The sequence below is a fragment of the Thamnophis elegans genome, chromosome 10 (genome assembly GCF_009769535.1).
Source record: "Thamnophis elegans isolate rThaEle1 chromosome 10, rThaEle1.pri, whole genome shotgun sequence".
In the NCBI taxonomy this organism is placed as follows: domain Eukaryota; kingdom Metazoa; phylum Chordata; class Lepidosauria; order Squamata; family Colubridae; genus Thamnophis; species Thamnophis elegans.
Window position 1 is genome coordinate 51,570,091 of NC_045550.1, and position 15,120 is coordinate 51,585,210.

At 35.2% G+C, this 15,120-nt stretch overlaps 1 protein-coding gene across 1 annotated transcript in view; it reads right to left on the bottom strand.

Annotated features, from left to right (window-relative positions):
- Positions 1–12,076: 12,076 nt before the first annotated feature.
- BCHE (butyrylcholinesterase) overlaps positions 12,077–15,120 on the bottom strand; it is a 38,956-nt gene continuing 35,912 nt past the window's right edge. Inside the window, exon 3 of the mRNA XM_032224821.1 lies at positions 12,077–13,704. Within this exon, the coding sequence (XP_032080712.1) occupies positions 13,580–13,704 (125 nt within the window). The 3' untranslated portion in view covers positions 12,077–13,579. The remainder of the gene's footprint in view (positions 13,705–15,120) is intronic.

Here is a 15,120-nt window from a genome sequence, read left to right on the forward strand (position 1 = left end):
TATTATTTTATATAGTCAAAGATAAGCCCATCTGCAAATAAACTCAGTCTAGTTTTTGGAGTTTTTAAAATATATTGTGAATCTGAAATTCTTGGCTTAGCTGTTAGTATATACAGAAATTAAAAGAAAGATGGTACCAAGATGGTTTGATTTAAACTCCACCTGTTTTTTAATGGATGGAGCTTCTAATATTGCCAAAATATTGGGTTATTTTTTCTACCATACCCTGCAAAGCACTGTAGACTAATATTTCTCTTCCCTTATATCTGCTTAGACTTGTCACCAAAGAAATGAAACAATTTTAATAGCCAATCTGAAAGAAAACTAACCATTATTTCTTCCTCCCGAAGGGTAAGTATTCACTATATATCTGCTCAATTCTGATTCACTGAATCAAATGCTTGAGCAGCCATGTACTTATCAACAAGGCTGTCCAACCAGCCGTGTGCATAAAATGTATAATTTTTCAATTAGTGACTGGGAGAAGGTTTAATATATCAGAAATATCATTTTGGATGTTTAATTTTAATGGTTCCCTGCATTATTAGATTTTTAAAAACCTGTATGAATTAGTTTCTAAACAACGTCTGATAGATAGTCACATTTCTCGGTGATATAATAGGTTAATCTCTACTGTTCTTCTGAGTTCAGATAATATAATCAGATCATTCTAGGCCTCCACTGCAATATTCTATTTATTTTTGAACCAAAAGGGGGAGTAGGTTGGAGTGGGAGAAGGGGGATAATGAGAAAGAGAGAGTTGATAATAAAGACATGGATGATGAGGTGCTCTAAAAATGATTAGGCATGCAGGAAGAAAAGATTTAATTTGGGAGATTGAGAACGGTGGAGTTATTTGCTTTCTGCCTACACACTTTCACTAGCGCTCAGTATAACTAAAGCTTTTAAATATTTTATAAATTGAAGAAATTAACCAAAAAATGCCTGATCTGAAGGAATCACCTATTATATATAATTTGTATATTTCTTCTATTAATGGAAGAAATGTTTCACACATTGCTTTTCAAACAATTGAATAAATGAAAAGAGAATTAAAAAAATACAAGTACTGGTCTACTTATACTTTTCTGAATGGTAAATCAGAAAGACAAAATAAAGGGCAGATTGAGTACTGACATCTATTCTTTCATTTGTCTTTCTGGTTTACCATTCAGAAGAGTATAAGTAGACCAGTACTCATATATTTTTTTATTCTCTTCGGTATATGAAAGATTGGTTCTGGAAACAATCTGAATTTTCTGGAGAGAGAGAGGGGGGGAAGGGGGAGGCAGGGAGGGAGGGAAGGAGGGAAGGAGAGGGAGAGGGAAATAATGCATGCCCACTTGCAACACAATTTTGAAATCATACATATTTGTATAGTCCAATAATATATTGCATACTATAAATAAATGTAATTTGCTCAATGTACTAGAGTCCTACATTACACTACTAATTAAAAGCAATGGCTCAGTGGCTGAGACACTGAGCCTGTCAATCAGAAAGGTCAGCAGTTCAGCAGTTTGAATCCCTAGCAGCACATAACAGAGTGAGCACCCATTACTTGTCCCATTTTCTGCCAACCTAGCTCAACTGCCAACCTAGTTCAAAAGCACGTAAAAATGCAAGTAGAAAAATAGGAACCACCTTTGATGGGAAGGTAACAGTGTTCCATGTGCCTTTGGCATTTAATCATGCTGGTCACATGACCACAGGGACATCTTCAGACAGTGCTGCTCTTCGGTTTTGAAATGGAGATGAGCACCACCCCCTAAAGTCAGGAACGACTAGCACACATGTGCTAGGAAACCCTACAACACTTTGGACAAATGGATATCCAGCATCTTCTTAAAAACTTCCAGTGTTGGAGCATTCACAATTTCTGGAGGCAAGTTGTTCCACTGATTAATTGTTCTAACTGTCAGAAAAATTTCTCCTCAGTTCTAAGTTGCTTCTCTCCTTGATTAGTTTCCACCCATTGCTTCCTGTTCTACCCTCAGGTGCTTTGGAGAATAGTTTGACTCTCTCTTCTTTGTGGCAGCCCTGAGAATACTGCTATCATGTCTCCTCTAGCATAAGCTACCCTTAAATAGCACAAGGATCTTTAAGAGAAAAAAAAACACTATAAATTCATTTTGTAAAGCTAGGATTTCTCTATCTATTGCTACTTCTATGAAAGGTTGATCAAAAAAGTTTCCAAATTGTCATAAAAGTTTTGGATGGGTAAATTAAGAGCAGGAAAAAAGGATGGCTTTTCATAAACTGGTTATAAATTTTAGAGATGCTACTTAATAGATATCAGTGTCAGTCAAATATCACTTACTGTGATTTTGCCTGTTTTGAAGACAATGTTTAATGAACAACTCCAGTGGCTCCAGATACAGAACACTTAAGTTGCCTATTTAGCTAAAATGAGAAAAAGCCAAAAAAAAGGGAGGGGAGGAACTCAATTTTTAGTTAGATCAATATTCTTCTTTCTGTATTGCCAGTTTAAAGTGATGTTCATTGAATTTCCAGGCAGTTTCCAAGCCAAGCTCAAATCTGCTTACTTTCAGCAAAGCTGCCCTTATCTCTTTGCTTTCCTGGAAACAAATAAATGCTGAGCAGTTTGGGATTATTGCTATTGTATTTTCTAGTTGATTGGCAGCCCCATCTCTTGGAATTGCAGGTTTCCTGTGGAGATGAAATTGCAGTTAAATCCATTTGAGCTAGCACAGGAAAGACACATTCTTTACAGCTGGCAGGTAATGAACAATTATAAAGAAAAGAAAGAAAGAAAGGTTGAAAAAACGAAATGCAAGTCACAGGTTAAACTGGGTTTCATTTATTTGTTTTTTTCCATCATCAATTAAGAACAACTACTGTGTATCCTATTCTTCCCTTAAGTTCAAGAATACATATTAACGGTTTAATAGACTTTTAATTTTTTTAAAGAAAAGATCTTGTACAAAAGAAGATATGTGTTGAAAGGAAGGGAAGAGGAAAGATACCAAGAACTTCCTTTAATGGATTAATGTTCCCAATCTTCCTATCACAAATCCATTTTCGTACTACAAATATGATACCTTTACTACAAATATAACTCTTACTAAATACATCTAACTTAAAATGTCTTCAAATACAATAAGTGTTTGATTTTGTAACTAAACAAAATTTGGTCAGAGAAGGCGTATTGGTTTTTTGGTTCATTGGTCATGTAATGGCAGCATGTCAGTAGAAATGAACATATTATCCTGCTTGACATGTTATTTTACAAAGTTTCAACATCTTTTTTGAATTTTTGTGACCAAAACTGGATAGAGTATTCCAGGTGTGGCCTTAATAAGGATTTATAAAGCAGTACTAATACTTCACATGATTTTGATTGTATGCCTCTGTTTATACAACCAAGAATTGTATTGACGTTTTTGGCTGCTGCTGCAAACTGCTAATTCATGTTTTAAGTGATCATCCACTGGAATGCCAAGGTCCCTCTCGCAGTTACTGATTTTGAGCCAGGTGTCACCTAATCTGTACTTGTACCTTTGATTTTCCTGCCCAGGTGTAAAACCTTGCTTTTCTCCACATTGAATTTCATTTTCTTGGATAGGGTCCATTATTCAAGTCTGTCAAGATCTTTTTGTTGTAATTTGATGTTAATGACTTATTTTACTGCAACAGAGAGAGTTGGAAGTCAATGCTTCTTTTTCTTTCTCTTAATTCTTCCTCACTTTTGTTCCCCATTCCTCGCCATTGTTTTCCTATTTTATTTTGTATTTTGTATCATATTTTATCTTATAACTCAATAAAAATATTAGCAGAAAAAAAGTTGTTTTTGGATCCTGAGATTGTCTTCTGCAGTGTTGGCTATTTCTGCCAGTTTAGTGTCATCTGCAAATTTGATGAGTTTCTCTTGTGGTACCCCACTGCTTACTTCCCTCCATGTAGATGTAATACCATTAAGGAGTACTCATTGAGTACAGTTTGTCAGCCAGTTGCAAATCCATCTGGTGGTAATGCTGTCTATCCCACATTTTTCTAGCTTATTAGAAAGTAGGTTGTGGTCTACTTTGTCAAATGCCTTGCCAAAGTCTAAATATACTATATTCACAGCATTTTGCTGGTCTTCAATGCTCGTTACTTCCTTGCCATCATCTCTCTTTAGTGGACCAACTGTTTCCTTGACTTTTTTCTTGTTATTTATATGTTGAAAAAAATCATTTTTTAATTATCTTTGACTTTTGTTGCACATCTTTGCTCATTCTGTGCCTTTGCTTTCCTGACTTCATCTTTGCAGTTTTGGCTCTCTGCTGATATTATGCCTTATTTATGTGTCCCTCTTTCCATTTTTGTACTTATCCTTTTTGTCTTTCAGTTTATTAAAGAGATCTTATAATTCTTGGATTTCTTGTTTTTCTTTCTCAGTGATATTATGTTGGACTGGGATTTTATGATCATATTTTTCTCATGCTTCGTGAATTGCTTTCTCCTTTAAGATTTTTTATCCATGAAATTTTGCTTGGGGTCTCTCTGAATTTGTTAAAATCAACAACTTTAACAAACTTGTTAACGTTTAAGTCGCCAGTTGGATTATATAATATTGCTTGTGTTTGCATTGATTTCAGGTATGACATAGTCTCTCTCATCTCTCTTATCAGGGGTGGGGATTGATGACTCTTTTATGACTTGTGTATTTCAACTATCAGAATTCCTTAGACAGCAGGATTAATTGATTAATTCCTGAGTATGGTGGTTGAAGAATTTTGAGACTTGAGGTACACAAGTCATAACACGGCCATTCCCAAACCCCTGCTCTATATGTTGAGAAGCATTATGTGTAGGTAAAAATGACTCCGGATAAAACTCTGCAGCCAGCATGCGAACTGGGTTTAATTACGTAAACCTGGTAGGACCAAATCACCATCTTGGCAGAAAGATTAGGGATCAATAATAAAACCATAATTGTAAAAATAATAATGGTTCATATTTTATATTTCCACTAATTAAGGAATATCATCATGTCTTACAGATAACAATCCCATTAGTTAGATAATTGATGATGATGACAATGATGATAATGAAATTTACTTGCTGCCTATCTCACCATAGGGCTACTCTAGGTGGCTCACAATCATAAAACATGAAGAAATAAAAAGAAAGCCTAAAGAATGTGAAAGTAAAATAGAACAACAAAATAACCAGGGAGAGGAGGAATATAACAATATGATTAGATAAAAAAACTCTTTATGGGTTAAAAAAAATTTCCCTTAAGAGTTTTTTCAGCCTAATATTCAACTGAGGAGGCTTACATGGTGCAGCTGTTCATAATGTATGTGTTTAGATTTAGCAGCAAAGGGCATCAAGATTATGGAGGGTATGCAATACAAAACAAAAATCCAGAGGGTAGAAATGCTTATAACTAATTGTTATCAGTATTATAATTGCTGAGATAAAATGAGATATCTAATTTGTTTTTTTATTTGTTTTTTAACAGTTTTATTCATTTACTGTATATAATATTTTCTTCCTATTTTAGAAATTGTATGGCATTATTATTTTTTGTTTGTTTTCTAACTCAAAATGAGAAACCTATGTAACTGATGAAGGGCTCAGTGGCTAAGACACTAAACTTGTTGGTCAGAAAGGTTGGCAGCTCGGCGGTTTGAATCCCTAGTGCCATGTAAGTGAGCTCCAGTTATTTGTCCCTGCTTCTGCCAACCTAGCAGTTCAAAAGCATGTAAAAATGCAAGTAGAAAAATAGGGACCACCTTTGGTGGGAAGGTAACAGCGTTCCATGCACCTTTGGCATTTAGTCATGCCGACCACATGACCACAGAGACATTTTCAGACAATGCTGGCTCTTCGGTTTTGAAATGGAGATGAACACCACCCTCTAGAGTCAGGAACGACTAGCACATATGTGCCAGGGGAACCTTTACATTTTCCTTTACCTTACATAACTGATATTAAACTTCTATGTTACTGAAATTCAGCCGCACTATTAAGGATCTTTGTGGAACATCAGAAGGTTTTAAAACTTGGAAAAGCTTTTTTTTATATTTTGTGACCTTGATATCAAAAATATATATATTTGAAGAGTTTCAGTCGAAGGTCAAAGCAAAATGAAGTTTTCCTTCAATGACCTTGGAATAGAGCTTGCCTGTTTTAAGCGATGTCATTCCAAAATGCTCCAACTATTTTAAGATATCTAACTGCAAAGCTTTGTTAGTTATGCTGAAATCTAGTTATAGTTTCAATGGAGATGTTCCTCGGGAACACGGGAAGGTTAAATTTGACAGGGCATCAGGACGAATGTGGGTTTTTTTTTTTACACAAGCAAAGGAATATTGAAGTTACATAATTCACTGCAAAATAACATGATTATATACTCTTTAAATTAGATAACCTGTCAGAGCATTTTAATGATCAGGACTGAGCAAAACTTTCCCAATGGAGCAAAATCATTTTGTATGTACCCATGTATTAAAAAAAAAACAGGGGCAGCTTCTGAAACAGACGCCCAACAGCTTTAATGACTCATTTACTTTATTCACATTTACACATGTTACAAAGCATCTTTCTGCAAAGCTTTGCAGAGCCCAATTATTCTTAGGCCTATGGTCTTATAGAGAGAAAGATTGATGGTCAAATGCAAAACAAATACAGGTAGTCTATGTATGACTATTCATTTAATGATTATCTGAAGTTATCAGACATTGGAAAAAAGTGACTCACAACTGGTCTTTATATTTCTGATATCACAGCATCCTACAGAGAGTAATTGGCAACCAGTATGTATTTATGAAGGTTGCAGTGTCTTGCGATCATTTGATTGGTATTTGCAACCTTCCCAGGGGCTCTCAACAATCAAAATTCATGGAGAAAATCAGAGTCATTTAACAAGCATGGCGAAAAGGTTGTAACATTGTGTGTTATTCCCTTAACAATCACATACAGTTTATTTTTATTTATTTTATTTATTTTTATTGTTTGTGTAACAAGGTACAATGTAACAAGGATAAGTATGAACATAAACATGAATAAAGGAAGTAAATACAAATAAATGGGGACAAAAAGACAGAGACGGTAGGCACACTGGTGTGCTTATGCAAGTCTCTTTTAAGGACCTTTTAAGAATGGGGTGAGGTCCATGGTAGACCGTTTGAGATTGAAGCTGTGAGGGTTTGAGGCTGTAACAAAGGAGTAGGGTAGGGCGTTCCAGGCGTTGACCACTTTGTTTTTGAAATCATATTTTCTGCAATCAAATTTGGAGCAGTTTATCTTAAGTTTGTATTGATTGTTTGCCTGTGTATTATTGTGGTTGAAGCTGAAGTATTCATTGACAGATAGGACATTGTAACAAATACGTAATTTTTAGGTCAGATCGAAGACCTGTTCTAAGTTGTCTAAGCCCAAAATACCAATAGCAATAGCAGTTAGACTTATATACCGCTTCATAGGTCTTTCAGCCTTCTCTAAGCGGTTTACAGAGTCAGCATATTGCCCACAACAACAATCCGGGTTCTCATTTTACCCACCTCGGAAGGATGGAAGGTTGAGTCAACCCTGAGCCGGTGAGATTTGAACAGCCGAACTGCAGAACTGCAGTCAGCTGAAGTAGCCTGCAGTGCTGCATTTAACCACTGCACCACCTCGGCTCTTGTCAAGTCTGGTGGCATAAGATATTCTGTGAAGGACTTTTCTCATGAAATATCTCTGGACTCATTCAATTGTAATAATGTCTGATATGCAGTGCGGTGCGGTTTCCAGACACATGAGCTGTATTCAAGAATTGGTTTAGCAAAAGTTTTGTATGCCCTAGTTTGCAGTTCATAATTGAATCATTTATTCATTTTTTTTATTTCACACAACACCATAAAATATTAGATAAGCATAGAGTTGGGCATAATGTGAACAACTATGCCAAAAACAATGTGGTTGATGAGATATATGTGTTCCATGAACAGGGCTACAAATTGGCTGTGGGTTGCTATTCAGGATTTTTTAAAGCTCATCTTGGGAATTGTAGAAATTAAGCACCCTTCATAAATTCATTTGTAATGATAAAAGTGTGTTACATGATTTTTTGGGGTTTGCAATACAGGTGGTCCTCAACTTATAACCACAATTGAGCCCAACATTTCTGTTGCTAAGCAAGACTATCATTAAGTGAGTTTTCTCCTTTCCGTTACAAGTTATCCTGCAACTGTGATAACTATGAGTTATTTGCCAAGCATTTGAATTTTGTCATTTGACCATGGTGATGCTGCAATGATCATTAAGTGTGAAGAATAGTCATAAGTAATTTTTTAGTGCCCTTGTGGCTTCAAGCAATCCCTAAATGAACTGTTGTAAATGAAGGAATACCTGCAATATAGTGTAAAACATTGATGAAAGGACAATATATGTAATGATCTGTATAATTTTATTTCTTAATGGTTAAGAAAATGACGGTAGCCACCTTTTGTCAGGTTTCCTTCTGTATCATTTCTGGGATTTAAATAATATATTTTCTCCCTTTATAAAATGTTTTCATTTTTTTAGCAGATTTTTTATTATTTTTCCCTTCTACAATACCTTACAGTCATTACATCAACATTGTTATGTTATCATACCTGTAATGTATATAATGTTTTGCTTCTATATTTACACACCTTTATACACAGTTCTATATATATTTATATATAGTTTTTTGGCTTAATTAATTTTATTCTTGTTTTGCAGCCATTTATACCAATTGTTCCAAATTTCATAATATTCCGACTCTTCTTTATCTTTTAATTTCAGCGTTAATTTGTCCATCTCTGCACAATCCAAAGGTTTTTTTATCACTAATTCATCCGAGGGGGTATTATTTTGTTTCCAGAATTGGGCAAATGCTATTCTAGCTGTAGTTAGCAGATGTGTTAATATGTACTTAATTTTCTTTGTATATTTCCCTTTGATTATTCCTAGTAGAAAGATTTCGGGTTGGTATTTTATCTGTTCTCCTGTAATTTCTTGCACCCATTTCCAATATTTTGTGTTTCTGGGCAGGTCCATCATATGTGATTAAAAAGTCCCTTGTACTTTTTTACACTTCCAGCAGGTCGGCTTCATGTTTGGGTACATTTTAGCCAATCTTGTTGGTGGTAAATGCCAACAATAAAACATTTTGTATATATTCTCTTTAAGTGCTGCTGATCATGTTAATTTATAATTTGTGTTTTCATTTTTTACTGTGTTTTGAAAACTTTCACTAATATCCCGTTTTTAGATTAGCATCATCTGATTGACTTCTTTGTTTGGTCCGTGCGTTTATATTATTCAAAGCCGTTCAAAACTGAAGTCTCACATAGAAGATAGATATTAAAATAGGCAGCCATGTTATTATTTTTTTTTGTATTATGTATAACCTCTAAAGTCCACTAAGCTTGTGCAGCCAGACAATGACAGCATAATTTCCTGACAATTTTCAACAGGAAATAAAAGGAAACACCATGTTAAGGTCTTGTAGACTTAACACACCACACTAAACAAAAATAAGATGAATATGAGCTGACAATGTTGGACAAGCATGACGTTGTTATAATATCACAGCTTCATGGACTATGACCCTTTCTGTAAAATAAAAAGCATATCTATGACCATCATCACCCCTTCCAAGCTGTCTCTGTTATAGACCGTGCAAAGAAATAAACGTGTTGAGGACTCATCAGAACTTAGCTCAAGAATCGGCATGGAATAAAGATCACCATATGGGCATGATTAGAAATATCTTTTATTACCATTAATAGAATTAATACTTGAGAATAAGAAAAAAAAGTGTTTTAGAGATGGGGGACAAATTACAACCTATAGACTAGAGACTAAGCCAGTGCAAAAGAAACCACCTATAAAATATTGTCAGTGCACTACAACATCCTTTCAGTTTATAAATCATACAGTGGAAATATTTTTTTGCAATAATTGTATAAAAATTTACAACCAATGGAATGCTGACATGTAGCTTGTTGCATTGACTAATTGTATAACTATATCATCTATCATCAGAGCTTTAGCTTGCAAAATATAAAAAAATAATTGTATTCACTCTGATTAAAAGCACTTGTCAATATCTTAGAAGATGTGATAGCCTGGTAGTCCTCACCTTACGACCAGAATTGAGCCCAAAAATTATGTTGTTCAGGAAAAAAATTGTTAAGTGAGTTTTGCTCCATTTCACAATCTTTGTGGCCACATTTGTTAAGTGAATCACTGCAATTGTTAAGTTAGTAACATTCACTTGTTAAGTGAATCTAGTTTCCCCACTGACTTTGCTTGTCAGAAGATCACAAACGGGAATCACATGACTTTGGGATGCTGCAATGGTCATAAATCACTTTTTAAAACGTCATTGTAACTTTGAATCGTCACTAAATGAAACTGTTGTAAGTCGAGGACTACCTGTAATTCTCTAAATTATTCTCATGATAAATTGACTAAAGCCAGCAAAGAACCCAAAAGTCTTCGGCAGATGTCAGCACCTGGATGACCTTGACTATGATTAGAAGCTAAACCTGACTGACCCAAGTTTGTATTTGGATAAGAGACCTTAAAGTATAACCAGGACCATAAACTAAAAAGGGAAGCTGAAAAGTAATCTTGATGAAGGTAATAACAAGCAATTTTTATTCTATTGTCAAGAAAGCTTCTTGGGCAGGTCCATGAAATCAGGAGAAGTTAAGTTTGTTTCTGAAAAATAAATTTGTAGTGGTCCTTGATGAGATGTGAATTATCTAATCATATCTATTTGATATAGGTCATGAATCCAATTCAGGGGGGAAAAAATGTGAGTTAGTGAATAGTCAAGCATGTTTTGAACCACTGAATTGGTTCAAAAGCATCCAATTCAATTTCGCATGTCAAATTGATTCCAAAATTAGAATTGACAATTTGATTTAAAGGGATAATTCAATCAGATTCTCTTTGCACTGGATTTTCAAATTAAATATTTTTACCGCATCTACTGTAATCTATCCATATATTACAATATGTGTGGGGTTTTTAAAGTGAGCTTCTCTTTCAGCACTGTTTCCCTACCAAAACTGTTAATTCCTTCTATATAGCACAACTCATGTACCCATAGAGCAAGAGGCAATTTAAAAATCCCAAGGAGAAGCCAGTTCTAAGGTTTATTTGTCGCATGTCCTATTAATGCGTTTGGGAATAAGTCTCACTGTATTCAGAGGGATAAATCTGTGAATAAACCTCTATGAGACTCTGCTCTTAATAAATTGTATACTAGGAACAATGCTGAACTGCTGCTACCCAGGGATGTTACAAGAACAAATAAATTGAGAATTGCAAAGCGTTCTGCAAACGAGAACCACAGATAAACATTTTCATCACATGCCCAGGAGGAATGAGATTACAGGGAGAAAAATGTTTCACATTGTAGTATGCCACTTGATCCCACTCAAGGAAGCCTTTCTGTTTTTCTCTGACCCCTGTAGGGAAAACTAGTGTAATTTCTGAATGAGGTTTTGATCCTTGGAATGTTTCTCTTTCATTGAAGATACTTTAATTCCCTTTGACGTGAAAGCTTTTTTTCTTGTAAAAGAAAAAGTTAGTGATTCTTCCTAACACCATTTCCTAGGAACAACTTATGGGAAGCAGGTAGATACAGAAGCCAAAGGTTATCCGAAGCAGAGAAAATCCATGCTTAAATGGAACATCACGTATTTACAAGTGCGCTCAGCAGTCATCTTTCCCAATGGCCATGAAAATAATCAGTTTAATGATCTTTGAGACACACAGTGCATCTGGAAGCATGGCTTTATCGATTAAAAAAAAGTGATAAAGTGCAACATCATGCCAAGATATCAATGATTTTATATTTGATGCGCTGATGAATTTAAAAAATACCTTAAATCAGGACCTGAACATCCATGTTGAGGACTTGTCCCAGAACAACTGGACCCCACAAATCTTCTTCTAAATTTTAATAAGATACCATGACAAGACTGATAGAAAAGTGAGAATCCAGCATTTTAGTAGCAAAGAGGATCTGGGTCAGAGGTGTCAAACTCGCAGTGTGCGGGACAGATGCGTCATGCGCTGGCTATGCCCATCCCTGGTTTAGCAAAGGAGGAAAAAGTCACGATACATCACGTGATGACAACGTGATGACAGGAGTTTAACACCCCTGATCTAGGTGTATGTGATGATGTGTTGATATGTTATGCGTGAGAGTTTCTCAATTCTGCAGCTTACTATCCTGTTTGTTATTGTTTTCTACTATTCCTCTTGCCACCTTTTTCATATTAGGAAATCTTTTGGAATCAAGATGGTAAAAGACAGTTTTGGGTAGCTATTTGATTACTGGTTTAGATTTTTAGATTAGTAATCTCTGCTTAAATTAGTTAGGAAAGTTGTGTTGATCAGCAGTGTATAGTTGTACCAGTATGAAGAAATATATTAAGCAACAAAGTGTATTGAAGCATTGAGTGAGTAAACATTTGCAATTATTGAACCACATATTGCTGTCTTCTGGGATTATTGTCACCATGGAGGACAAAAGTCCTGGAAGGGAAGAAAAAGGAAGAAATACATTTTCTCCCTCATAATATTATACTAAAACTGAAGCAATATCAAAATGCCATGACACTGTGTTGAAACTGAAGCCATTTGGGTTTCCTCTATTGCTGCTGGTATTTCCGTGGTTTGCTAAAGGAAAAAGCAGTTGTGATTGTCATAGATTGAAAATGTTTGTTTGAACAGTAATTTTCTTACCCAAATCTGATTAATTATAGTTGCATGATTATATTGCAACATAAGTGAGGTGCTCATTCAGCTGCACCTTTGAATTTAGATCTAGAGTCTAGGGATATGGAACCTGATTTTTATATGTTTCCGGTGTCAGCTTCCATTATTGACAGTCATCTTGGGCAAATGAAAAGGTTGTGGAAACTGTCAAATAAAGCTCTCTTTTTTTGCAAGCATTTGGAAAGGCTGATTATGGTGGACCAATGGATCATATTCCCCTTCCTATACTTATCTTTCTGGATTGAAGCAAAAGTTTGTAAAGTGATTATACCTGGTTTTAGTGTTCACTGTACTCTGAGGCCAGTGTCTTGACCACATTCTTACCGTGTTCAGTCAAAGCTATTTTCAGATATTTCAGTATAGGTGTAGGAGAAGAATGCACTAGTATGCACACTGGAAGGTACACAATTCCATTTGCCAAATGGCCAAAGAAGGTTTAGCCCTTGAAGCTTCTTCTTAAGTGAGTTGCATATTCCAATATGTAACAATATCACCGCTCATAGCTAGCACAACCAACTTGATTTTTTAAAGAGCGTATATAATTTACTATTGGACTGGGGCCATTATATCAACATCAATCATCCTCTGGCTTTAATTGCTTTAAGCCTATTTTACATTTCCTGATGCTTCAAAAGGTGGAAGTGCTTTCATAACAGTTATTGATATAAATAGAAATGGGCCTGGAAGAATGGTATATTTGTAATGGGTCACTGAGCCTGCCTAATATGTCTTATTGCTAGATATGCTACATTAACTATCTCCATGTTTGCCTTGATCTTTGACAGTACAAGCATTCCAGAAAGGCCGAAACTTTTAATTAGAGACCTGTGCAGCTTTGCCTCTTACTAGTGTAATCATTAAATTGATTTTTCCAGTCCATCATGTAATTGTTCCAGCGAAGGAATCCTGCTTTCCACTCTCGTTCTGCTTCATCAATATTTTCTGTAAAACATGAAATGGGTGGCATTAATCTAAATTTAAATCTCTTTGTACATTAATTGAAAAATAATCCTGATTACCAATGCCATTTTCCCCTAAATACACCACACACCATTTTGCCTTCCTTTTTGTCACCTGATTTATTGCAAATCCAAAGGGCAAAGTTTTAACTCTGGATTATAACATAATCTGTTAAAACGAAGAGTTATTCTTCTGGCCCAATATGCCACATCATTTGCATTTTCAACTTTCACACCCACAAATGACATTTAACAAGGATCTTACAATTTATTGTTTGATGGCTGTGGTCCAGATGCAGACTTCCAGTTAAGGGATGAAATAAATTTTCATAAATTTATTTTCTTGACATAATCAATTATCCATATTACCAATTGAGGAAGAGTACTTAAAATATAGCAGCATGATTTTGGGTATTATAATAGATCAGCAAAATAAGAAAGATTTATATAGCCAGCTGTTCAGAATTAGGCAGGAGACACTAAGAAATGGCTAGAGCTCGTCACATATTGCTTTTCTTTTTAATTTTTAATCTACTAAATTGATAAATATGTTAATAACAAGGAAGGAGAAATTATCCAATGATTTTTCAAGGTAAGTAGCTTTATCCACAAATCTCAGAGACCTCATCACACAAGGAACATGTTTATTTCATTGTATGACATAAGGACACGACATATCCTTTGTGAAAAGGCTTTATATTTTACAGGTCTTCATTTGTTCTCATCTTACACTTACTATGGACAGATTATGTCCTTATACACTGGACATAAACTATTTCAACTCCTCCTCTTAGGTTGCCACTATAGGGCATTGCATGCCCAAACATTAGAACCAGAGGGGGTTGGCTTTTTCCCCTCATGGCATCACTCTGCTGAACACCTAATTACCACAGCACTGTTTTATGTCTAAAGATATTTACCTGTACAGTATGGCTGTATTACTATATCCTTCTCATCTTTTCTCCTACCTTTTCCTATTTATATGTTATGATTATATCAATTCGTTGTTTCTATGTACACTGAGAACTTATGCACTGGAGGCAAATTCCTTGTGGGTCCCCAATCACACTTGGCCAATAAACTATTCTATTCTATCCTGTCCTGTCCTGTCCTGTCCTACCCTACCCTACCGTACCCTACCCTTCCCTACCCTACCTTACCCTACCTTACCATATTCTACTATAGTCTACTCTACTCTGAAAGCAAAATATCTCCTTAAAATTAATAATAGCATCATTGTTGAAAACAAAGATGTCAAGTTGAAGGACTGCTGTCATGTGATTTTTCTTGGAATTTATTGAAAGAATAAATTCTTGCAATTTAGACAGGACACTCATACATACCTTGGGCGAGGTGGTAATTAAATAACGCAAGGGCAAATCTCCAATTCTAATGGAAG